This window comes from Haliotis cracherodii, unplaced genomic scaffold (genome assembly GCF_022045235.1).
Source record: "Haliotis cracherodii isolate W230 unplaced genomic scaffold, xgHalCrac1.p SCAF_10, whole genome shotgun sequence".
Lineage (NCBI taxonomy): Eukaryota > Metazoa > Mollusca > Gastropoda > Lepetellida > Haliotidae > Haliotis > Haliotis cracherodii.
The window spans coordinates 43,326,315-43,351,222 of record NW_027266265.1 but is presented as its reverse complement, the minus strand read 5'-3'; the positions used below and the strand labels follow the sequence as shown (position 1 = coordinate 43,351,222).

The window sequence follows — 24,908 nt, the reverse complement described above, 5'->3', positions numbered from 1 at the left end:
ATTTACATACCGCAGCCATTGAGCTGGAAGATCGCTGAGTGCGGCGTTAAACAACAAACAAACAAACAAATACTACCGTCGCGAATGCAACAATAGTGTTACACCAGCATTTTCAATATGGAAATTATTACAAGCATTTCTCCATATATGTTAATGCAATCCTGAATTTGATATTATGTTTCAAATGAAAACATAGTCCTGGTCAATCTGCGATGTATTGACGTACGCTCATACACACTGACGTCACCCGGCAACCACATTTTTTTACTGAACCTTTACAAAACAGGACAATAACAAATATTCCCATCTCTTGGTAATTATCTAAAAACCTCTTGAATAATGTCGAAATATATTTCATGCATAATGTATTTATGCCATTATTCAGTTAATCAGATGAAATGGAGCATTTGGTTTTTAATTCATTCGCATACTGTGGATTTCGAATGGTGTAGGTTTTCTTCAAGAGCAACCGCTTGTCATGTTAATGTTACACAGGAGGGTGTTAACGGGGCACTCGAATGACCATCAGCGGTTGTGACACAATTATAACATCCTCATCACTTGCAGGGGCTACTAATCGATAAACGAGATAGGTCAAACTGACTGTAGCTGACCCTGCCTCTCTATGGGAGACGTTGGCAGGCCCACGCAATCTTAGCTTAAATCGACAAACGCCGAAGAGACCTCCTTCCAATGTGAATGAAAGAAACAGATCTTGACTGCGCATGGATGATTCCTTTTCAAATAACAAATGAGTAATAACAACCCTTTTTTCCCCAAAGGACGAAAAAGCACACAATATGCAAAATTATCTATTGCTCGCCGTATAGCGGGAATGCTTCCCTTTAGGTCAGCACTTGCGTTATAGAAAAGACTATTCTGCCCGTCTCGGTTATCACACGTCTGAGTGACGTAATAGCTCAATCTAAACTTGTGCGCATGTGCGTCATCAACGTGTACTGTAATGTATGCGAGACAGACAAAGAGGTGTGTTGAAATCTTCCAAATAAGAATTAGGTGCATATCATGTTTTAGCTTCAGCTAATCATAACTTTCGCATTTCTGGTTTTTTTTTTTATATCTCAGTTCTTGTTCAGTTTTGTTCATATATCATACGAAAGGACCGAGAATATTTGAACCGCGATATATTACTAGTTATGGAGTCGCGCCTCGCCCAATATTATTTTCTACTAACCTAACATGACACCGTAGTCGACGACTAAAGACACCATGATGAATCTATTATGCTGAAAGTTTACACAATGTTGTCTCGTTATCGCACATGTCATTTCAAATTGAAAGCTTGACACTAACAACCAGTAAAAATGCCAACAAGAATTCATGTCTCCGATACAACGCGTATATGTAAACACAAACGTTAACAATTGGAATATATAATGCACTAAATGTGAAGTTTAAGCAAGGACAGTAAACTACGTTTATAATGTACACGCTTATAACGAACTAACGGATATAACGAACTGTCTTATTTGGTCGCGGCAATTTGTTGTATAAATACTTTATACATGCTTATTACGAACTACGGTTATAAAGAACTACAATTAGAGCTCCCTTTGAGTTCTTTATATCCGTAGTTAACTGTATTATAGCTAAAACGGATAGAATTATCATAAAAATTCTGCGGGGCACTGTAACTTGATAGCAGTCCGCCTTTTCCTAACGACGGACAGCGATCTAGTCTATTGCCATGTGACGTCATTGGTATCACGTTTCTTGTTTGTGACGTCATCCTATATTATGTTCTATGGCGTTGCTATTTGAAAATCAATGACCTCCGTTCTGAGCTTTTTATATTAATAAAGTCACGAACCCGGTTTCTTTAAAAATTTAATATTTTCCCACATCACAGTTAATAACATCAAGTATAAATATGTCACACCCGATTGGTTTATATGCAATACCTTTACATGCATAACTTCAGTGTGAGCATTTCCGCACAATTATCTGGTACAGGACCCACTTGCACAAAGCGATCTTACCGATAGGACTATTGTAAGCCTATGTTAAAGTATGGGAGTTACGATCATCTTAGCGCTAAGATCGCTTTGTGCAAGTGGGTCCAGATCAACTGCCTCCCTGGTCTAGTGCTAGAGCGTCTGTCCGGAGAAAGTAAGGTCGGCGGTTACATTCCCGGCCGCGTCATCGCTAATTACGTTGAAAGATGGTACTTGTTGTTACCCTGCCTGCCGCTTGACATTAGTTGGATAGAACAAGGACTGGTAGGCTTGATCAATGACGTATGGTGTTGCCATATGTGTGGCAGTTGGGATCCACACCCTTGTATCACCCACAGGGTATGCATTGTATTATTTATATTTGTCTAAGACTTAAGATGTAATCTACATGTGTAAGCGTTATGTATTCATATTGTGTATATATTACAGTCAAATGAAAGTCAAGGAGTGATCGCCCTTGAATGTCGGTCTTCTGTAGCATGTATATTATTGTATATGTTCTAGTATAATCGTTAAGGGCTCAGTCTATCTAGTGTTTTAATGGATGACAGATCTATGTAATACTTGATCTTATGCATCACATCGCAATAAAGACCTCAACCCGTAGCGTGTGTTTGTTCACGCTTAAAAGACATGCGCTAAACTGCTATAGTACAACGCACAAACACTGACACACACATGCATGCACGTAAGAGGCGATCGGGTGGTCAGGCTCACTGGCTTGGTTGATGCATCTAATCGTATCCCAATTGCATGTATCGATGATCATGATATTAATTCAAACTGTTTAACCTGTTGGTCCAAAGGTTTGTCATTTTTCTTCTACCCTCTCCCAAAACAGCTGACTACAGGTTACACACAACCAAATGTTTTCCCAGAGACTTCTATAGTAACGTTATATATTTTTTTTGAATAACTAAGCATTCAACAGCTATAACCTGTACGTGTGTGCACAGTTTGGCCTTAGAGCAGCATGAAAAACGCACAAAAATGACTAGCTTAGCCAGTTCCTTTTCCGAGTACAGGAAGCTAAACACACCACCCCCAGTTTCGCACCAGATGTCACCTACTTGAAAATAGCTATGGTCACATTCAGCATAAGTCATCATGTTGAAAAAGACAGTACTAAATATAGAAAAACATGGTCAGTTTTAATAACTAGATGGATGTACATTTAAAAGACATAAGATTCTTACACAATATCCTCCAATCATAGCCTGCAGATATCTCTCGATCTGCACTGAAGGCTACCCTACGAAACCGCACTATCCAAACTGGTTCTGATTTGGTGTAGTAGAACCTTCTGTCCAACTGATTTATGCAAAAAGTCCCGATTTCTATCAATGTAACATCGACCCTCTGTCCACGTACCAACCCTGAAACAAAATATATCCAATACTACCCATTCAGTCTGTAATGTTCGGCAAGTCGAGATTACTGCAGTATCTGAAAATGAAGAGAGTCTCTGGGCTCCTTTTTATTATATTTTATAACTATAATATAACAACTGTTTTTCTGTAAAATTGTTCATTTCAGAGACTAGATGTGATTCTACGTTTCCCACTTCATGTTTCATTCTAGTTCAAACAGGCAACGTTCTCTGCACTTCGCATTCCGAGATATCATGGCCTATTGACTCCATAACCGCGGTGCGCGCCATCTTTGATGTTTTGGTCACATAGTTTTCTGCTTTAATCACGACCCAGTTGAGGGCAGATAGCTTCATCCTGCAGCGATAACCTCCAGCTGATGATGTATGATACCTCCTAATGACCGACCCTGCCACAGTTCCTATCTCCCGTGGTCAAACGTCCTTCTAAATCATCATCAATTTTACAGCTTAATCAAGAACAACACTCGAGTGTTATCCACAGAATTTCCTGTGTGGAAACATTTTAAGGGAACATTAATAATCTTAATGGTTGAACCTCATCACTTTGACTCAAAGGATGTCACCGTCCTGAAACCTATTTAATAGTTATAATAATTATCGGGTTGTTAATGTAATGATTTGGTCATTATATACACTCGATTGCCACCATGTGAAATGGAATAGAGTGTTGGCATTCTATAATTATAGGTATGGTAGGGCGAGTGGAGCATCGGGGAGCTAGTGTGCTGTGGCTTTTGAAAACAAAACCGAAAACCTTTCTTCTGTAAAGGGTAGACAACTGGCGTGTTTTCAGGTCGTTCCCCAATAACTCCATCAGCCGTATTGGTAAATAATATTTCGTTTTAATTTCCCCCATTATCATAAGTGGCAGGAAATGTGAACCAAATATTACACGCATGATCTTGCTTTGGCAAACCCGAATTTGTAACGTGTACCTGTTATTATTGAAATAAATTCTCTTGACGTTCAATCACTCATATCAGCATGCACATAATGTATTGTACTCGGTATTACATTTCAACTAACTGCGCGTTTAGATCCAAGATAAAAACTATTGTGAGCTGATTGTGATATCTACGTATACTTCGTAACCAGCCGCTGAGCCACAAAAGCTGACACTTTATTTTACGCTTTAATGACAAAACTGATGTCAGATGCAATTCACGTGTCCACGTGTTTTTTTAGGTGAATAATTGACCTGTTTTGTGTTTGTGATGGGTGTCATCGGTGGGGCAGGATACACCTCTTCGCGAACACCTGGTATCCACACTAGTTGATACTGATTCATAAACAGGAGCTCATAATTTAGTCAGAATCGTACAATCGACTCTGCTTTCAGTAGATATTTCTCATGATTATGAAAACACGGTTGTGTCGCTTTTATTTAAGTTCTCACAAATGACGACACACAGTTTTTCAAGAGATCCTGATTGTTCTCAATATTGCCGCAATGGCAGCCTTTTTTCGAAACTCTTTTTGGGTAATTGACCTCGCCTTATGCTCACCAAAACACTTTCCAAACCTACGAAGATGTCATCGTGAAGGATGAGGGAAACTCTGGTTTCGCAACTGACGTCATGTGTTTTGCCTTCAAACGTTCAAATTGCGTGGACCGATGCTCATGATATCAATCACTGGATTGTCTGGTCCAGACTCGATTATGTACAGACCGACGTCATATAGCTGGAATACTGCTGAGTGCGGCGTTAAATAACAAACCAACCAACCAATCAAACGTTCAAAATGAATACCAGTATACAAATAGATTGCATTGAATACACGAACAGGGTGAGCTACAGTCCCTTTGCTATGTGTATCTCGGAAGAACCGTAAAGGACATTGCCGGACTGGAATTCTCACAGAGCACTTCCAGTAATGTCCAAGCCTAAGAATAACCTGAGGACAACAAGCTGCCCATCGCCCGGCAACGTCCAATGGCCTGGCTCGCCAGGCTGACGTAGGCTTACACGAATCGAATGATTTATGTTTGTCGCCTACGAGCGCCATTTATTGGTCTTCTCTCATCTTGTCTGAATATCAGCACCAAGAACCAGTAATAGCCAGATATTTCAGCCGAAGCCAACTTGTAGGCAAACAATGTTCTATCGCCTCAGTACTGCGCAGATATCTTACCGGCAACGGCGTTATACAATCGACATATTTGTCCGTTTTTAAAAGCAAATTTACTTAACGTTGAAAATAATAATAATAATAATAATCATCATCATCATCATCATCATATCATCATCATCATATCCATTATCATTAAAAAAAAAAATTAATATTTTTATTTTGTTGCACGAGAGACCCATCATCCTGCATGGACTAATCCCCACTGATATAGTGAATTTAACAGTTTCATGTGTCGCTCGGTATTAAGTGTACACATGTGGCCATGACTCGCCATCCATCATATCATAGTGTTGATAGTTACCCCATTCCACACTGATGTTGTGGTAAGCACATGTACTCATATACCTGTCGGTGATTGGGCTCGTTTGTCAACAATGCCAGCAACATGTCACACGTGTGGCACCAGACGGGGTCACATTGTCCTTCTAACATCACAATAATTCCTGCGCTTAATATGCGCCCGGGTCAGACTAGATCTCCATCACCACACGTGATTGTTGTATTAGACGACAAAATGAGGATTGGGTGGACGAGAGAGAGAGAGAGAGAGAGAGAGAGAGAGAGAGAGAGAGAGAGTGTTGTCTTGCTTTGGCAAACCTGAATTTGTAATGTTTACCTCATATTATTCAAATACATTCTCCTCAGTGGTGTGTGCGTGTGTGTGAGAGAGAGAGAGCGAGAGAGAGAGAGAGAGAGAGAGAGAGAGAGGTTGGTAGTATTAGCATCCATCTACACAGTTCGTATACGATGGCATGCATCATCCAAGTATGTACATGTAGTTTCTTTTGTCGTAGTATCAGCAGCAGCAGAATTAGTAACAGAGGCAATCTAGACTTACCAATCATTCTAAACTTGAACTGGATTCATTTTTTTTATTATCTAGGATCTAGAAAACAGACTATGTTAGCGGCTACATTTAAACTTCTAAAATGTTTATGTGCTCGGTAATCAAATGTTTGCAATGAATTAGTATCGTCACACATTGTAAACAAGATACTTTAGGATTTACCATGAAGCAGCATAAACTAATTATTTCCTTGTATTGCAGGCGCCTTCCTCATCCCGTTCATAACCTTCCTTATACTGTGTGGCCTGCCGTTGTTTTTCCTGGAGCTCTCGGTGGGGCAGTTCTCGGGCAAGAGTGCTCTACATGTGTGGAAAGTTTCTCCGCTGTTTGTTGGTAAGTTACTAACCGATATCCTTGTCGACTACCCTAGCCTAGTCTGTCATACAGACCCTTAAACAAATATATCCAATACAGTCCATGCAGGTCTATAATGTTTGGCAAGTCTAGATTACTGCAATACTGAAAATGAAGAAAGTCCCTGGGCACCTTCTTAATATATTTTATAACTATAATTTAACAACTATTTTTTCTGTAAAATATGTTCATTTCAGAGACTAGATGTTAGTCTAACCCTATACCGTTTACCAAACTTCAGTGCGAGGACAGCCACGAAGGGTATGAGGGTTTGGGGGTCAGTAGGTCGAAAAACGTAAGATGAAAAGAAATCCAACTTCAAATATTGTTTGTAATTTCTTCAAAATGTAGGTAATTTCATATTGACAGCGACAGTAAATTTTAAAAATGTTTATATTTGTTTCTGGTTTGCAGAATAGAAAACAATGTTTTTCATGTTTTAAATTTTATTTACATTTCATTTTTTTTGGAGGATTTGAAAAAGTCTAAGGTGCAGAATTTCGCTCTGGTTAATGGGACAAGACGGGTCATTGTGGGGAATTTCATTGTGTTTTTTTATGTAATGAATAAAGCACTAGCTTATCAAAGGGAATTTCCTTTTATAATTTTTTTTTTTTTATCCTGTCCCAACATTCATCCCACTGTTCGTCTTGTGACGCTGTACTTTGTATCGGTTTGCGTTGCCCAAAGTGATGCGGGTCTCAGACGTTTACCACTTTGATGAAACATACGAGCACGGGTATGGTCCTGACAAACCTAGAAACATAATCGGGGCGAACCAAGGGACGCAACTCTGCACAGTGGATTGCAGTGCCTTAGACAACTGGGCCACCCGTGTCCCCGACGTTATGACGAAGACATTGTAAACATTCTAATATCCTTATAGCAACACATTATATTGTGCTTTGTTAACTTTTGTTCCTGAAAGTGATAACATTTTTGTGTGACGACACAGCTTAAATGGGCTCAAGCACTCAGTCTGATATATTATCATTGAAATTATAGGAATCGGTGTTTCAATGAACGTCGTGAGCGGCATGTGCGCCCTCTACTACAACGTCATCATCGCATGGACGCTATACTACCTCGGTAACTCCTTCCTCCCAAAGCTTCCCTGGACCTCGTGTGACAACGCATGGAATACCCCTACTTGTTTTTCATTGGACGAGTGTCTAGCCAATCAGAGGAAAGCCAACAAATCAGCTATGACCAGGAACACTTCTGAAGCTTTTGGTGAAATGTACACAACGTCGCAAAACGTTTACAACAACGTCCTTCTATCCAACGACAGCTGGTCCAACGTCAACCAACTCAACGTTACTGCCCCTGACAGCACGGTGTGCAACTACACCGCAGGGAAGGGAGGCTTGACAGCGGCCGAGGAATTCTGGCAGTAAGAGTCTGTTATACGTTGTGTAGTACATCGGGCACCCATGAAGATCCAGGTAGAGAATAGGTCTTCAGCAGCATATGCTTGTCTTAAGTGGCGACTATGCTTGTCGAAAGAGGCGACTAACAGGATCAGGTGGTCAGGCTGGCTGTCATCGTCTCCCAATTGCGTGGATCGATGCTCATGATATCAACCACTTGATTGTCTGGTCCAGATTCGATTATATACAGACTGCCGTCATATTGCTGAAATATTGCCAAGTGCGGCGTCAACAACAAACAATAAATCGTGTATTTCCTATATTGGAGATGTCGTTATATTCTATTGGTTATGTTTGTTAGGCAACATGACCCGTTCCACAAAGCGATCTTAACGCTACGATTGTTGTAAGTCAGTGTTAAAGAATAGTTACGATCGTTACAGCGCTAACATAGCTCTTGTGGAACGGGGCCATGGAACGGAATTAAACATTCAATCATACGTATAATACAAAACATTTAGTGTCTTGAAGTACATCGCTTCGCTTATTACTCACGCTTGGTCGTCACATTTCTTGGAGTCATTTAGTTTTCACTTTAGGTTGTATTGTCCTGCTAGAATATTTTCTTAGCGTGATGTCGCTGTGCAGAGTTGCGTCCCTTGGGCACGCCAAAAACCTATGGTTGTGGGTTCGAATCCCGGTTCGCCCCGATTATGTTTCTAGGTTTGTCAGCACCATACCCGTGCTCGTGGGTTTCACCGAAGTGGTAAACGTCAGAGACCTGCATCACTTCGTGCTCTCCTCCCACATTAAGCTGACACGCCGTGATATAACTGGAATACTGTTAAAAGCGGCGTTAAACCCAACTCACTCACTCTTAGCGTGATGACTCCAGGCTTTGGTCCGCCATCTTAGTTGGCTTTTTGACAAGAGCGCTTTGATTGGTTCGGTCTACGTGTGTCTCGGCTGACCCGTGAAGATCCGGGGTTTAAAGCAACCCCAGCTTGCCGTAAAACTAAAAGGTGACTGTGCTCGTAAGAAGCGACTAACGGGATCGGGTGGTCAGGCTCGCTGACTTGGTTGATGCATGTCATCGTATCCCGATTGCGTGGATCGATGCTCATGATATCAATCACTTGATTGTCTGGTCCAGACTCGATTATTTACAGACTGCCGTCATATCGCTGAAATAGTGCGGCGTTTAACAACAAACAAAGTAGAAAGTCTCTCGACTACTGTCAACATTGACACATGTTTAGAAACACCAGCCTTTTAAAGGTGAAAGAGTGTGTATATTTCAGACATTCATATCTGATGCTTCCAACCTCAAGTAACAAAACTCCATATTTCCTTTTGTTTTTGTTTTGTTATCGAGCGTGTTTGAACTTTTGAACTTGAATTTCCAAATTCGATTTATAGACACATTTAATTTGGTCATAATTCTTGTTTTGAATTTTTGTTATATTTCTTCATACAACTTGCTTGACATACGTATTTAAACTGTCCACTCTAAGTAGATGCCTGAAAACAGGTTAAATGTTTTCTTATCTAAGTACTCACATCCAAAGGTTATTTTGACCGTTCACCTTTAATAATAACTGCTTTAGAGCTACATTGACTTTGTTCATATGTTGCTTTGATGACGAACCGCCTCACATGTATCTAAGACCATGTTAATGCTGCAAGGATCTATAGACCTGTGAAGATCCTTGTTAGAATTGGTCTTCGGCAACCCATGCTTGTCGTAAGACGCGTCTAACGGGATCGGGTGGGCAGGCCTTTGGATGATGCATGTCATCGTAGCACAAATGCGTAGATCGATGCTCATGCTGTCAATCACGGGATTGTCTGATCCAGACCCGGCAATTTAAGGAGCATTGCTAAGTGTGACGTTTAACAACAAACAAACAAACGGTAGTTGTACATAATCTATTCACATTACAAACATGTACAAACATGAATGAAACATGTTCAGTGAACCTTCGTTATAGTGCAGAACCCCCACATTCAGGACAAGCTCTATTAGCATCGTATAATATGAATACAAATCAACTCTCATTAAAACCCTTCCTCAATCCGGATATACTTAACCCGGATGAATTTTGTTAACATAGTATAAAACAACAGAAGTAGAAATATGGTTGATCACACTTATTGACATCCTCTGAGGTGTTTTATGAGTCTTTACAATTCGGCTTTGTGAGCATTCTTGTTAATTGAATTAATAATGCTCTAAGTTATCCTTGTGTTGAATAGAGATGGTGGGGTCCATTGGTGCAGCATTCACTGGTTCTTTCAAGTTTGTAGTGACGTCACGTTTTGCACGATGTGCTATACTCATGACCTCACCGTGTACCCCACATGACACCTGAACCGCGTTTGCTGCAATCGATTAATTCTCTGAAAATTTTCCATAGGCGTCACCGTCAACAGGCATTTGAGTATGACACAACGAGGGGACAAAGAGAATTGGAGAATGTCCCTTTCAAAACTGACATTCTACAGAATATGAAATGTGTTTAATGTTCCCGGATGTTTGGCGATATTATTCATGGCTTACTGCATGTGAATAAATGATTACGGGGTGACCTCTGGTGCTCAGCTGGTGTGCCTTCGCGTGTTGTCATCTACAAGTGTTTGAGAGGGGCGGTGGGGTAACCAAACGGTTAAAGCGTTCGATCGTCTCTCTAAAAAAATGAGAGCGTACCAACTCTCTGTTTGAGGTGACAAAGTCTCATTGAACGAAATATTGCAGAAAAGAACCCATATCAACTTTGTGTTAACAAAGAAAAAGTATTCATAGTTAGAATGGCTTGAGTCGATGGTACATGGTAGTCATCATGGTACATCTTGGTACAACATGGTACATCTTGGTACATCATGGTGTGCATCTCCACCCTCTGTTTACAGGTACAACATGTTGCAGATGTCCTCAGGCGTCACAGATGTCGGCAACATCCAGTGGCATCTGTTACTGTGTTTCATGGGGGCCTGGCTCCTCATCTTCCTCTGTCTAATGAAAGGAGTCAAATCACTTGGAAAAGTAAGTATTCGCCTGCGCGGTGATATTGGAATAGATTTGCACAAGGCTGGCTCAAAGGCAATAATTATTAGATTCAATCAGCCTTTCTTGATTAGATAAATAATAAGAACAAGTTGTCCCTATAAGAGACTTGGTCCTACTAGACTTGCGTATGGTAGAATTACTAAACACCAATGGACTCACCATTTAGTACGGTCTTGGAGCAAGTCTACTGTTGGTACAGCGTGTACTATTCTGTTCCGGGGTGATCTACTGAGGTACTCTGTCTTGTCCCACACTGAAGTGACACGCCCACCCCTCTGTGATCCCCAGTACACCAAACTGTCCCGTCCCACCCATCTCCTGAAGACCAACAGTACACATTTTGGTAATGTCTGTTAATCGTTGTCACCAACGTTGTTAATACCAAACAAGCATTTAATAACGCGATTATCACTCAGTGTTGTCACCAACGTTGTTAATACAAAACAACATTTAATAACACGATTACCACCCAGTGTTGTCACCAACGTTGTTAATACCAAACAAGCTTTTAATAACACGATTATCACTCAGTGTTGTCACCAACGTTGTTAATACCAAACAAGCTTTTAATAACACTATTATCACTCAGTGTTGTCACCAACGTTGTTAATACCAAACAAGCTTTTAATAACACGATTATCACTCAGTGTTGTCACCAACACTGTTAATACAAAACAAGCATTTAATAACACGATTATCACCCAGTGTTGTCACCAACGTTGTTAATACCAAACAAGCATTGAATGACATGATAATCACCCAGTGTTGTTACCAACACTGTTAATACCAAACATGCATTTAATGACATCATGATCGACCATTGTTGTCACCAACGTTGTCAATACAGTGAAACCTCATTAATCCGTAAGGTAGCGTTCTCCTGAAATTGTCCGGATTAACAACTTTCCGGATTAACGATTACGGAGAAATGTTAATTTGTATACATTGAAACAGTACCACCAGTAATCGTCTGGAATGTGAGGTGTCCGGATTGACGGGGTCCGATCTAACGAGGTTTCACTGCACCAACATTGTGACCCAGTTGCCAACGACTTCACCCTTCTTGTATTACTTTGACTGCTTCTTCCTCTCCAGGTGGTGTACGTGACAGCGACCATTCCCTATCTGCTCCTCACTATCATCCTCATCAGAGGGGTCACGTTGCCGGGGTCTTATGAGGGTATCATCTTCTATCTGAAGCCGGACTTTACCAAGCTCCTTCACCCACAGGTCAGTAACGCGTTCCCCCCTCCCTCTGTGAAGACCAAGCTGAAGTAGCTCCACGCCACTCTGTTCCTTGTTGAAATTGAATCTGGTTGTCAGTTGTTAAGAATGGCACGGGTGGCCCAGTCGCCTAAGGCGCCGCTATTCGCCGTGCTTATTTGCGCCCCTTGGGCACGCCAGAAACCTATCAGTGTGGGTTCGAATCCCGGTTCGACCCGATTATTGTCAAAACCATACCCACCCGTGCTCGTGGGTTTCACCAAAGCCGTAAACGTCTTAGACGTGAATCCTTCCACATGATTAACCTGGAATACTGTTCAAAGCGGCCTTGAACCCAAGTCACTCACTCACTCACTCACTCAGAGTGTTGATCTGTTTGATTGCGTGTTGTCGTACTTCGACATGGAACGTTGCTCATGATATCGACCATTTGTTTAACTAGATTGTTAACAGGTCGTCGTGGTAAAGATGTCTAGCTGCTTGCGGCGTTAAAAACAAAAGAAACTATAACAGATAAAGTTTCTGAATCATATTGTGTTTGTTTATTTGTTTAACACCGCACTCAGCAGTCGGTCTGTAAATAATCGAGTCTTGCCCCCAAAATCCAGGGATTGATATCATGAGCATCGATCAACGCAATTGGGATACGATAACATGCATCACCACTACTCGCCCCTTTCGACAAAGGGGCTAACACACATGGTGAATACGTTATTTCATTGCTAACACATGGTGAATACGTTATTTCATTGCTAACACACATGATGAATACGTTATTTCATTGCTAACACACATGGTGAATACGTTATTTCATTGCTAACACACATGGTGAATACGTTATTTCATTGCTAACACATGGTGAATACGTTATTTCATTGCTAACACACATGATGAATACGTTATTTCATTGCTAACACACATGGTGAATACGTTATTTCATTGCTAACACACATGGTGAATACGCTATTTCATTGCTAACACACAAGGCGAATACGTTTGTAGCCGAGCCTACTTTAATGCTACTATTTATCAAACCATTCCATTTCCCTGTTCTAATCCCCTTCGTCGTCAGAACATATGATACGTTAACCTGTTCAGTGCAAATTTTCATAATACTCTGGCCTTTTTAATGACCCAGAGTACGGTGGTACATTGGCGTATTCAGTGACGTTTTTCGCCGACTATGATAATACTTAATCCTAATCAAATGTCGCCTCTGTTGAAGTACGCTGATTCTTTGGCCTAATTTATTGCTTAAAATATAATTTCATAAGAAAATTGGTATCCCTCAGACTCCTCGGCGCTGTATTTCATAGCGTGTGTGTTAGGAGGCTCTTGTCCTACAACCATTCGTTGGTTTCTCTGACGACTTCCATCAAAAGGTGTCGTGGTGGATGAATCCCTCAACCATTCAAACCGCTCATGTTCCCCTAAATCAATATATTCTTCAAGCAGCGAGAAGAACATTCGAAACACTGCTGACTTGACGTCCTACTTTAATTAATCATTTCCCCACGGCTGTTTTTCCAATCATTGATTTCTAAATTCCCCGGTTTCAGTCTGCGTGGACAAAGTCGCGCTTTCATCTCCGCAGGATGCTGGTTACATCATCGCCCCGGATACGCAATCGTCTGTTTAGTGATAGATGTAACGTGACGTCCATTGACCGTTACAGAAATGACCAAAAGAACGTTAACGAGGTTTCTTCAAAGATTATTTCAAGTTCAATATTGATTAATGTTTCAAGAAAGTCGGTGATGTTAATTCGCTTGTTATTATCCCCCTCCCAACGAAGTTGGCGGGGGATATAGAAACGGGCTCCGTCCGTACGTACGTACGTCTGTCCGTCCGTCACGTTTCGTTTCCGGAGCATAACTCATAAACCGTTCAATATTTTTTCATCAAACTTTGCTGGTCTGTCAGGTACATGCTGAACTGGTGCCTTTTGCTATTTAGAAATTTTAGAAATTTTTATTTTTTACGTTTCCATGGCAACTAATGGACTTAGGTTCTGTGAGAGTAGGGTTCGTTTCCGGAGCATAACTCATAAAACGTTCAATATTAGTGGCAAACTCTTGTTTCTCATGAAACATTTGATACTTATGGTGTGTGTGTGTGTGTGTGTGTGTGTGTGTGTGTGTGTGTGCGTGTGTGTGTGTGTGCGTGTGTGTGCGTGTGTGTGCGTGTGTGTGCGTGTGCGTGTGTGTGAGTGCGTGCGGGGGGTGGGGGGGGGGGGAGATGCTATCCTTCCGAAATAACTACATGCCAAAAACACTAGTCTAAAACAACATAGTACCGGCGTACCACATTTTAACACATTTTTGATGTTCTTATCTGACTCATGTATTTCCAGGTCTGGTTTATTCATGCGTGGTTATTTTGTCAGTAATTACTTTGTAAAGTCGAACCTTATGTTCTGGCTCAATGATTTCTGTTTCATTGTAATGGGTTTTTTATATGGTGATTAGCGGTAATGCACATAAGCAGCGTCTTTTGAATTAGTTGATTAGTTGCAAGTGTATGCACATTGCAAAGGACGCCGTATGGATTTGTGCATTGTAATAGCATTTTAGAAGCAGAACTTTCAATCCATATAAAACGACAAAACCTTTCCATAATCATAGAAGAAGAAGAATATTTATTGTACATAAACACCCACAGGGAGCAGGGTACAAAACATGAACATGACTAATTAAAACATTGACATACAAAACAGAATACAAATATTGCTATGATTATATTGTTAGGGTGAAGATGCAGATTTTCTTTGCCTGAACATTTTGTTGATGACGTATAAGAAATCTCCATCGTACGATTTTGACCATATCCTAAGCATGTGTTTATGACTGTTAATTTCTGAGTTTGGGTTGACATGGACTTTTTTCTTTTTTCTTTCAATGGGACATTTCAGTAACCTTATTACGCACGCTAGTGAGTATGTGTGTCCCTCTGGATGGGTGGGTGGGTGGACTAGTTACACACAGAGAAAGAAACCTTGCTATCTCGAACTCGTCTATCACAATATATCATTGAACACGACATTCACACACAGTCCTAGCAGAATTCTTACTGACATTATGGTCGAATGTTGGAATTAGCCTTATCTTGAACAACTGATAACCCGTTATAGTGGACTTTTACTCATAAGAACCATGCTCCACTATTTTGGTGTTCTCGTTAACAAGGGTACATTATCGTGTTGCTTTGCCACAGTAAATGATTGTGAAACTGATGCCTTCCAGACCACCGCGAGAGGTCATGAACTCGATGTCGGTCGATGATCATGTATGGAAGCATTTGTTTAAGTTGACCGAATTCCCAGGAAGGCCCCAGAGTGGGCAGCACATGGTCTAAGATATCTGCGTAAACACTGGCCTGACCTTTGGCAGTGGCTATTTGAACTACAGCATCTGGTTCACCGTTCACTCCCTAAAGTACAGATGCACGATAATATGTAATAGGCATTACAAAATAGAGACAATTTAAGGATAACAACTTCTGTATTTGTTGTAAAGGCAACGTTTCGGTATACAGTAAACTACGGATATAACGAACTCAAAGGGACCACTTATTTTAGTTCGTTATAACCGTAGTTCGTTATAAGCATATATACAGCAAATAGTCGGGACAAAACAGAAAGTTCGCTATATCCGTCAGTTCGTTATAAGCGTGTTCGTTATAAACGTAGTTTACTGTATATCCTTACTCCGTTGTCGTATAAGGATCTTTACCGAAACGTGTCTTTACAGTAAATAAAAAAGTTGTTATTCATAAATTGTCTCTACTCTGAATACACAATGGTCTGATGGCTCATTGATCGTTCCTCAGTTGTGATATTTTTTACAAAGAACATTCATATGTTCAAGTGACGTAATTACCACCATAAATAATTTGTAGATGAACAACACGCATGTCACCTGTCGCTACTATACAAGCCGTAGCCATGGCTGTCAACGCCTATTGTTTTCGAGTAGGGCGGTATAAGTCCCTGTGTCCTCTTGTGTGTGAAGGGCGTTCGGGTAGCCTAGTGGTTAAAGCGTTCGCCCCTCACGTCAAAGACCCGGGTTCGATTCCCAACTTGGGTACAATGTATGAAGCCCATTTCTGGTGTCCTCCTCCGTGATACTGATGGAATATTGCTAAAAGCGGCGTAAAACCATACTCACTCATTCTTGTATGTGAAATAGCATCAAGCTAACATTGCGATGACACAGTGTTCCTATATTGTCCCGTGTCAATGTACAGATAACATCTTTGTCAAATTACCAACTGAATCGTTTCACGGCAATAATGATCATTTATTTGTCAGAACAAACCGTCCTGTTCTTCGTAAATGCCTACGGACTGCGTCCCATGGGATTTCACTCAAATTACCTGGCATTACATTGAAAACCTGACAGAGGTTGTTGGTTGGTTTGTTGTTTAACGCCGCAGTCAGCAATATCCCAGCTATATGACGGCGGTCTGTAAATAATTGAGTCTGGACCAGACAATCCAGTGATTGATATCATGGGCATCGGTCCACGCAATTGGGATCGATGACATGCTTCAACCAAGTCAGCGAGCCTAACCACACGATCCCGTTAGTCGCCTCTTACGACAAGCATAGTCGCCTTTTACGCGCAAGCATTGGTTGCACAAGACCTATTCTACCCTAGATGCTCATCTGACAGAGGTGTAACTGCAATACTGTTAAGAGGTGGAAGTTTGATACTTCCTCATTCCCATTCGCAGATGCCCATATGATTTCACTATATGGGGATAAAACCAGGTCATTGCTGTCAGGAATCCAAATATGTGGATGTTAGCCAGAATATGACATGTGTGGATGGGCCATTTGCATAAACTGTTGAATACATTTCGAATCCATAATTTCGGTTTTCATTTCAGATCACATTGTAAAGATCTGTAAAATGAAACCATAAAAAATTAGAGGACAGGATCCACCGGGAACGCCCAGTGGTATAAAACGTTTTGCTCGTCGCATGGAAGACCTGGGTTCGATTCCCCACATGGATACATTATGTGAAAGCCGATATTGTGTTCCCCTTCATAAGACAGTTTTATTGTGCATTTACAGCCTCGTTAGGCTGGATAAAAACAGTTTAGTGAGTGAGTGAGTTAGGCCTATCGCCGCTTTTAACAGTATTCCAGTTATATCACGGCATGTCAGCTTAATGTGGGAGGAAAGCCCGAAGTGATACAGGTCTCAGGCGTTTACCACTTCGGTGAAAACCACGGGCACGGCTATGGTGCTGACAAACCTAGAAACATAACCTGGGCGAACCGGGATTCGAACCCACAATCATAGGTTACTGGCGTGCCCAAGGGACGCAACTCGATCTGCACAGCGAATCGCGGCGCCTTAGACGACTGGGCCACCCGTGCCCCCTAAAACGGTTTAGAAATTATACGTAAAAGAGTGAGTGAGTTGGGTTTAACGTTGCTTTTAGCACTTTTCCAGTCATATCACGGCGTGTCAGCTTAATGTTGGAGGAAAGCCCGAAGTGATGCGGGTCTCAGACGTTTACCACGAGCACTTAGAAACATAATCGTAGCAAACCGGGATTCGAACCAATTATAAGTTCCTGGCGTGCCCAGGGGACGCAACTCTGCATAGCGAATCGCGGCGCCTGAGACGACTGGGCCACCCGTGCCCCCTATACGTAAAAGAAAATGTGTAAATGGAATATGCGACAAGTGGCATGCAATTGCTCTCACTCGTCTCTTTAAGTAGCGGAGACTTGATGGTCCTAAATAGGACAGTGGCGTTCCGTCTGCAGGAGTAGATATGGACAGTACCACCTTACTTCAGCCACGTCTAAACAAAAATCCAAATAGCATTCCCAGACATACACGCATTCGACTCCAGGTACAACCATCAACTTCAACTGAGTGTTAATGAACTTACATGTCCCAGTTCGGTTTATCAACGTCAATCGTCGTATTTATAGCGAATTCAGGATGTGAGGGATATGTATCTAATTGTCCCACTTGGTCGGGTCTGTCTATATAGAGCTGTACAATGAGCGCCAGTGTCTGAGGGGTTTGACACAGTTGACGAGATCTTTAAAGATAAAATGGCCTCAGTGAACATGAGTTCGTTCTTGATGCCGACAGCGTGTCCCAGCAGTCTAAAACACCGAGATGCTGAACAGGGATGCGTCTTTTAGGTGCGCCAGGATCTTATACCCGTGGGTTCGAACCCCATTGATCATTGCTTATTTACCATAGCTATGTTGGGGAGTTTGGAGTCTTTGATTTGCATTTCCCAGTCGTTGGCTGTGCAGAGTTGCGTTCCTTCGGCACACCAGAAACCTATGATCTTGGGTGGGTTCGAATCCCGGTTCGCCCCGATTATGTTTCTAGGTTTGTTTGCTCGCTGGTTCCACCAAACTCGTAAACGTCGGATTTCCATCCACATCAAGCTGACACGCCGTGATATGACTGGAATACTTTTCAAAGCGGGTTTAAACCCCACTCACTCAAATAAAGCTGACATGCCGTCCGGAAGCGGTCGTTAAATTTCCAACATCATCATTATCAACAACATAGCGTCTAACTGTTCAAAACACCGTAGACACAACTCGCTAATTAGCTATCCTGAAAGATCTACTGCGCATGAATATTCCTCAGATTAACATCGACAGTAAGTAGCATTATAGTAGCTGTATCCTAAACTAGAATTACTTTATAAATGTTAATTGGACAATTATGGGCGTCACTCGTAGCACTGGATGGTTTCACTTCCACAAGTAGATAAACTGTTCTTTAACGGACCCTAGACCCTTCCATATACCGACAGAGGAATACATTAACAGATAATGTGCCTTAGAAGAATCTGGTAACACAATTTGACGATCAAACGCAGTCAGAGCACGAAGACACGGTTTAAGTTGTTTCTGGAAAATACTAAACGTCCCTTGGGTATGTTTTGTTTTTAGAAGTGGTCCCATCAATCTATCCTTGTCTAATAGGCGACTAGAGGGATCGGGTGGTCAGGCTCGGTGACGTGGTTGATGACGTCTCGTCGTTCCCCGACGACGTGGGTGGTTGTTCATCACTGGATTGTCTGGTCCAGACGCTATTATTTATATGCCGCCGTCATATAGCTGGAATATTGCTGAGTGCTGTGTTAAACAACAAACACACAGTTACCAAAGCTAAGACGTAAAAGATCCGGGGTAGAATAGGTCTTCAGCAATCTATGCTTGTCGTAAAAGGCGACTATGCTTGTCGGAAGAGGCGACTAACGAGATCGGGTGGTCAGGCTCGCTGACTTGGTTGATGCATGTCATCGTATCCCAATTGCGTGAACCGATGCTCATGATGTCAATCACTGAATTGTCTGGCCCAGACTCCAGATTATTTACAGACCGCCGTTATACAGCTGGAATATTGCTGAGTGCGGTGTTAAACAACAAATAAACAAACAACAAACCAAAGTGACAATGAAAGTACAAAATTGTTTGACAGGCATTGTTGACGGATGACAAGTAGACAAAATTAAATGGACAATAACTCCTTTTTAATGCTGTAATAGTGACGTATTTGTACATATCCTTATTAACCGTTGTACAGCAAGACCGTCATGTAACTTGATTTTACAGAGAACGGAGTGGCACGTGTTTCATACATCGTCGTCTTAATTCGGTTAACGACCTTGCCATATTGTATTGAAAACACGCGTTTCCTGTTTAGCGTTCCATATGAATGATGCCTTACTGAAGGCGACTGTTAGTGTTTGAAAAGACGTCGTCATCAAAAGGCAAGGGAGTTAACTGACTATAAAAGTCCACTTTCCGCCCCTGTCGTACTAGGCTGGAATTTCTGGGCTCGGTCGTTGCGACACCAGTGGCTATTACGGGTTATGTCCCATCCATGTTCCTCCCATTGACCAATCAGATTCCATCTCTCATATTACTTGTTTTTGCATCAAACAAAATGGCGGCGCCCAGTCAAGACGATCTGATCGATAATCAAGATCTACATTGTAATAAAACGCTTCTTTCTTCGCGAAATGTTTCTAATCACATGTAAACTTTGATTAAAAACATGAACAAATTTGGTAAATATCAACCATAGGGTCGCAACTCGCTATGCAGAATAACATCCCTTTGCCGCTAGGGTCTCCTGTTGTGTTTGACCCGTGAAGATTCGAATGGACGTTTCATTTCGGTGACCCAACAGATACATGATGTTTGGCTTCAAAGAGTGCATCATTCATAGCCTGAATCGATGTCGCTCTCAGTTTTCCCAAATGATTTTAAGACCCGTGAAGATTCCGGGGAAGATTAGGTCTTCAGCAACCCATGCTTGCCGTAAAAGGTGACTATGTTTGTCGTAAAAGGCGACTAACGGGATCGGGTGGTCAGGCTCGCTGACTTGGTTGATGCATGTCATCGATCCCAATGGCGTGGATCGATGCTCATGATATTAATCACTGAATTGTCTGGTCCAGACTCGATTTTTACAGACCACCATCATATAGCGGGAATATTGCTGAGTGCAGCGTTAAACAATAAACAAAACCAAAACCAAAACCAAATGATTTTAATGTTATTTTTAGACATTGAGGAATCCCCCTAAAGTAGTTCTGTATGACTCCGCTCGATTGACAACGTTATCACGTGACATATTCAGTTTGGTCGTGTTCACCTTGGCGAGGTCACCCGCTACTGTCAATATTGTAACACGTAATTGTTCAACTCAGCGTGACCCTGTTTGTCGCCAGTGTTAACCACCAAAACGTTTCAGCCCCAATTAAAAGAGGTCATTGGTTGCAGGTATGGATAGAAGCTGGCTCACAGGTCTTTTATTCACTCGGACCGGCATGGGGCTTACTGATTGTCATGTCAAGTCACAACAAGTTCACCAACAACTGCCTCAGGTCAGTATATCGACAGTGCTGTGTGACGTAATATGATGTCACTCTGACGTCATACACGTCACACAGCTTCATATCTGTGTGTTTGTTTATAATAAAGACTTTTCTTGCAGACATTATCTCCCGGGGCATATAACTTTGAGTGAAAGGAACAAATCATTTACGACAATAGATGCTGTGAAAGCCTGCATTCACTTTAAATACAAGACAGTACAAAAGTTTACTTTGGATTTTTTTCACTGGCCCTTTATCCTCATAACATTCCCAGTCCACTTTGTAAGTTGTCAGACTGGCCTTGTATCGTGTCCTGTTTGATGATGGAGATTCGGTACTACAGTCACCAGGAAGAATTTCAAAGCAACCAGACCCCAAAATCGCTAATAATAGTATATAATATTTAATATCTCAATTCAGTAGTGGAAGAGAATATTCCACACCAAGTACTTTATTCCCTAACCCTTGTGGGTGTACATTTGCCCAGACCCCCGAGAAGATCCAGGAAGAGAATAGGTCTTCAGCAACCCATGCTTGCCTTAAGAGGCAACCATGCTTGTTGTAAGAGGCGACCAACGGGATCGAGTGGTCAGGCTCGCTGACTTGGTTGATGCATGTCAACGTATCCCAATTGCGTAGATCGATGCTCATGATATCAATGACTGGATTGTCTGGTCCAGACTCGATTATTTACAGACCGCCGTCATATAGCTGGAATATTGCCGAGGGAGGCGTTAAACAACAAACAAACAAAACATTTACCCAGAAGCGTCAATGGTTGAAATGAAAGCGTCGTTCACTCGCAAGGCCAGTTTCTACCGATGATATTATCTTGGAAGAAAATGGGCATGAAACCAAACAATAGTAACATCATTCTACTACATCATGTCCTATGTGTATCTGTATCCAACTGACAAACTCACAAACGTGTTGTTTCCTGAATGAAAAAAAGCCGAATCAATTTGTAAACAACGGATTCTGATTGAAGCATAGTGGAGAGGGTTACTTGCATATTCTCTGTTGCCTATCAAAATATCCTTTAATGCTATCCAGCAGTTCGATAATCCTTCAAAGTTAACTTTTGTTTAAATGCATTTCAAGTATTCAAATTGGTAATGTTTTGTGGAGTGTTGTTTCTAAATACGTTGTGGAGGAAGCATATTTTAAGGCTGTGGCCTGTTCTTTTGACTCATCTATGCAATAGGAGATTTCCTAATTTAATTTAGCCAGAACTTGAATAAAAAAAATGTTCTTAAGATAAGCTTACCAAAATCTGCTTGCAAACTATGCTTACATTTTCTGACAAAATCTGATATTGTTCTTAAGATATGCTTCCAAACATCTTCAAATGATGCTTACAGTTTCTAACTATATCGCATATTTTCCCTTATAATATATTGTAAACATCTTTGTAAACTATAACAAAATATGATTTACTTCACAGTTATGCATTTGAAGATGACAAGCAATGTATCTAGAAACAATGTTTCAGTCTCAGCCTGGCAGATATTATTTACCTTAAAGATACTACTATTCTGTGTGTTCACATGTGTATTTTACATCTTCAAACTCGGAGAGCTTTTCAAATACATCGACATATTCAAATTCACATTCAAAGTATCTTTAAATGCTCAAGTTGATTAAATTATATTGTAATTGGCCTCATAAACTTACAGCTGCATTTTGAATCCTAAGCAAATTTAAGCTCGAAATCTGCAAATGGATTGTGCCTTTTTGCCTCTTATAGGAGTCGTGCGTGGCATAATGGTTGTTTTGTGGATATTCCGAAACGTTCTGATGGTCTATAACATTGGTTTTTTATATATAAAATCTTGGGCATGTCTTGCCACATCCAGTCAACAAAGAGGGATTGTTTAGTGTGATTAACTGGTCATTAGTTCATGGCAAACAATCACATTGAGGTCATCCTTAATTCTTCCAATAAAGTAGTCGTTCGTACTCATCCAACACACTTAAAATGTTGGGTTGTACTGGTCGGTTGATTCTTCACGTGATTCAGTTTCTGGTTGTTGATCATGGAGGCCTCGGATGCCTATCATACAAGGACGACGATTCTTTCCCATAGTAACAAGAATGCATCATGTTCAGCTATATAAACTTGAGTTATTGTTGGTGGTCCACACTGGTGTCATACCCTTTCGTCATGTACTGAAATGGATGGATATGTTTATAAGTTGGCAATTATTCAACAGTCAGTTAAATAAACTTGTTTTCTAGTTTGTATTGCGTTCGTTTCATCCTTTTGAATCTTTCTGGCTTGTTATTGGACTACTCCGTGTTCGTGGATTTCAGTGGGTTACAAATCACTCCCAAGAAGAACCATTCCAAGACGAAGGACCAAGGCTGTTCAGCATTGATCTCCAAACGAGTTATTGTCTCCTTGTTGCTAGAAAAGCACAACTCATGCCTAGAATCGCCGAAAATGTAGAAACAATGGAAAATTAGTCAACGCGAACAACTCCTGTTTCTCCAAAGATGTTCCTGCAGTTAACCTTTGTTTTCAGAAGGGATGACAAGAGATGATTTGGTCTTGAGAGACTTGTATCAACACGAGCAGGTTTGAAGGAACTTCTTTGGACAACCAGGTTGTTAATCAATTTGAAATGACTCTGCGTTAAGAGAAACATTTGTCTCTTGGAAGCTATTACCTTGGAGAATGCTTTTGTAAAAAATATAATTAGAATGGTCAGGGGGGTATATCTCATTTAAGTGTATTGTAGTACAATCCTGCATACTTCATCGATTAAATTGTTTGTGAGTGCAAGAACCTTTTTTTGATATTTTCCAAGAAGACAGTTTTCAAGAGACAATTTTTGAACAGACACAAACCGTGGTTGACTGAAGTTTTGTCATGTTTTGCCCGGAAAACATCCATGAGCGGAGATGCAGGTTGACTATAATCTTACATGAAATCATAAAACTGCTGCTATTGAGATGATTCCTTTTTCTAGAAATCCATTGAAATACGAAGGCTGTGCATAAGACCATATATAAACATTTGAATCCAAGAATTATTTTTTTTTAGATTTAGCAAAAAATTGTAAGCTATTATCATTACTAAACTTACCTTCGCTCATTGGATTGCTATCCAAATACCTACAAATTTGACACGGCGATGTTTATGCATTACACCAATTCCCTGCACGGTCCTTAAAGGACGTGCCTTATGTGCTCAACGCTCTTTTCTTGTGTTTTCAGAGATGCAGTGCTTATCACTTTCCTTGGGGAAGGGACCAGTTTATATGGAGGCTTTGCCATATTTTCAGTGCTTGGATATATGGCACAAAAAGCTGGAGTCCCCGTATCAGAAGTTGTTAAATCAGGTTGACTCCATCCCTCAAAATTATGCTTGCATTTAAAACCAAGGAATGGGAAGGGGAGGTTACTCTTAATATAGATGGGAGATAACTCTACACCTAGTTTGGGGTGGTTGCTGTTTCTTGTCGGACAGTATTTTCGTCGCTCCAAGCACTAATGGAATCAAAACCAAAGCCACGTCCCCGTTTACGGACACTTTTCGATACATGCATGTACAGAAATACTGGATTTCGAATACATTGAATGCAAATCTGCATGTCAATAAAAAGGAAAGGGGTGATTGAATGGAGGCATTATCCTATTCAAAGGGAATGAAGCGATTCA

General features: G+C 41.0%; 1 protein-coding gene across 1 annotated transcript in view; it reads left to right on the top strand.

Moving 5' to 3' along the window:
- LOC139454409 (sodium- and chloride-dependent glycine transporter 1-like) overlaps positions 1-24,908 on the top strand; it is a 54,705-nt gene that overhangs the window by 11,393 nt on the left and 18,404 nt on the right. The window contains exons 3-8 of the mRNA XM_071236098.1: positions 6,551-6,682; positions 7,709-8,096; positions 10,984-11,116; positions 12,236-12,370; positions 21,151-21,254; positions 24,465-24,589. Coding sequence (XP_071092199.1) covers positions 6,551-6,682; positions 7,709-8,096; positions 10,984-11,116; positions 12,236-12,370; positions 21,151-21,254; positions 24,465-24,589 — 1,017 coding nt within the window. The remainder of the gene's footprint in view (positions 1-6,550; positions 6,683-7,708; positions 8,097-10,983; positions 11,117-12,235; positions 12,371-21,150; positions 21,255-24,464; positions 24,590-24,908) is intronic.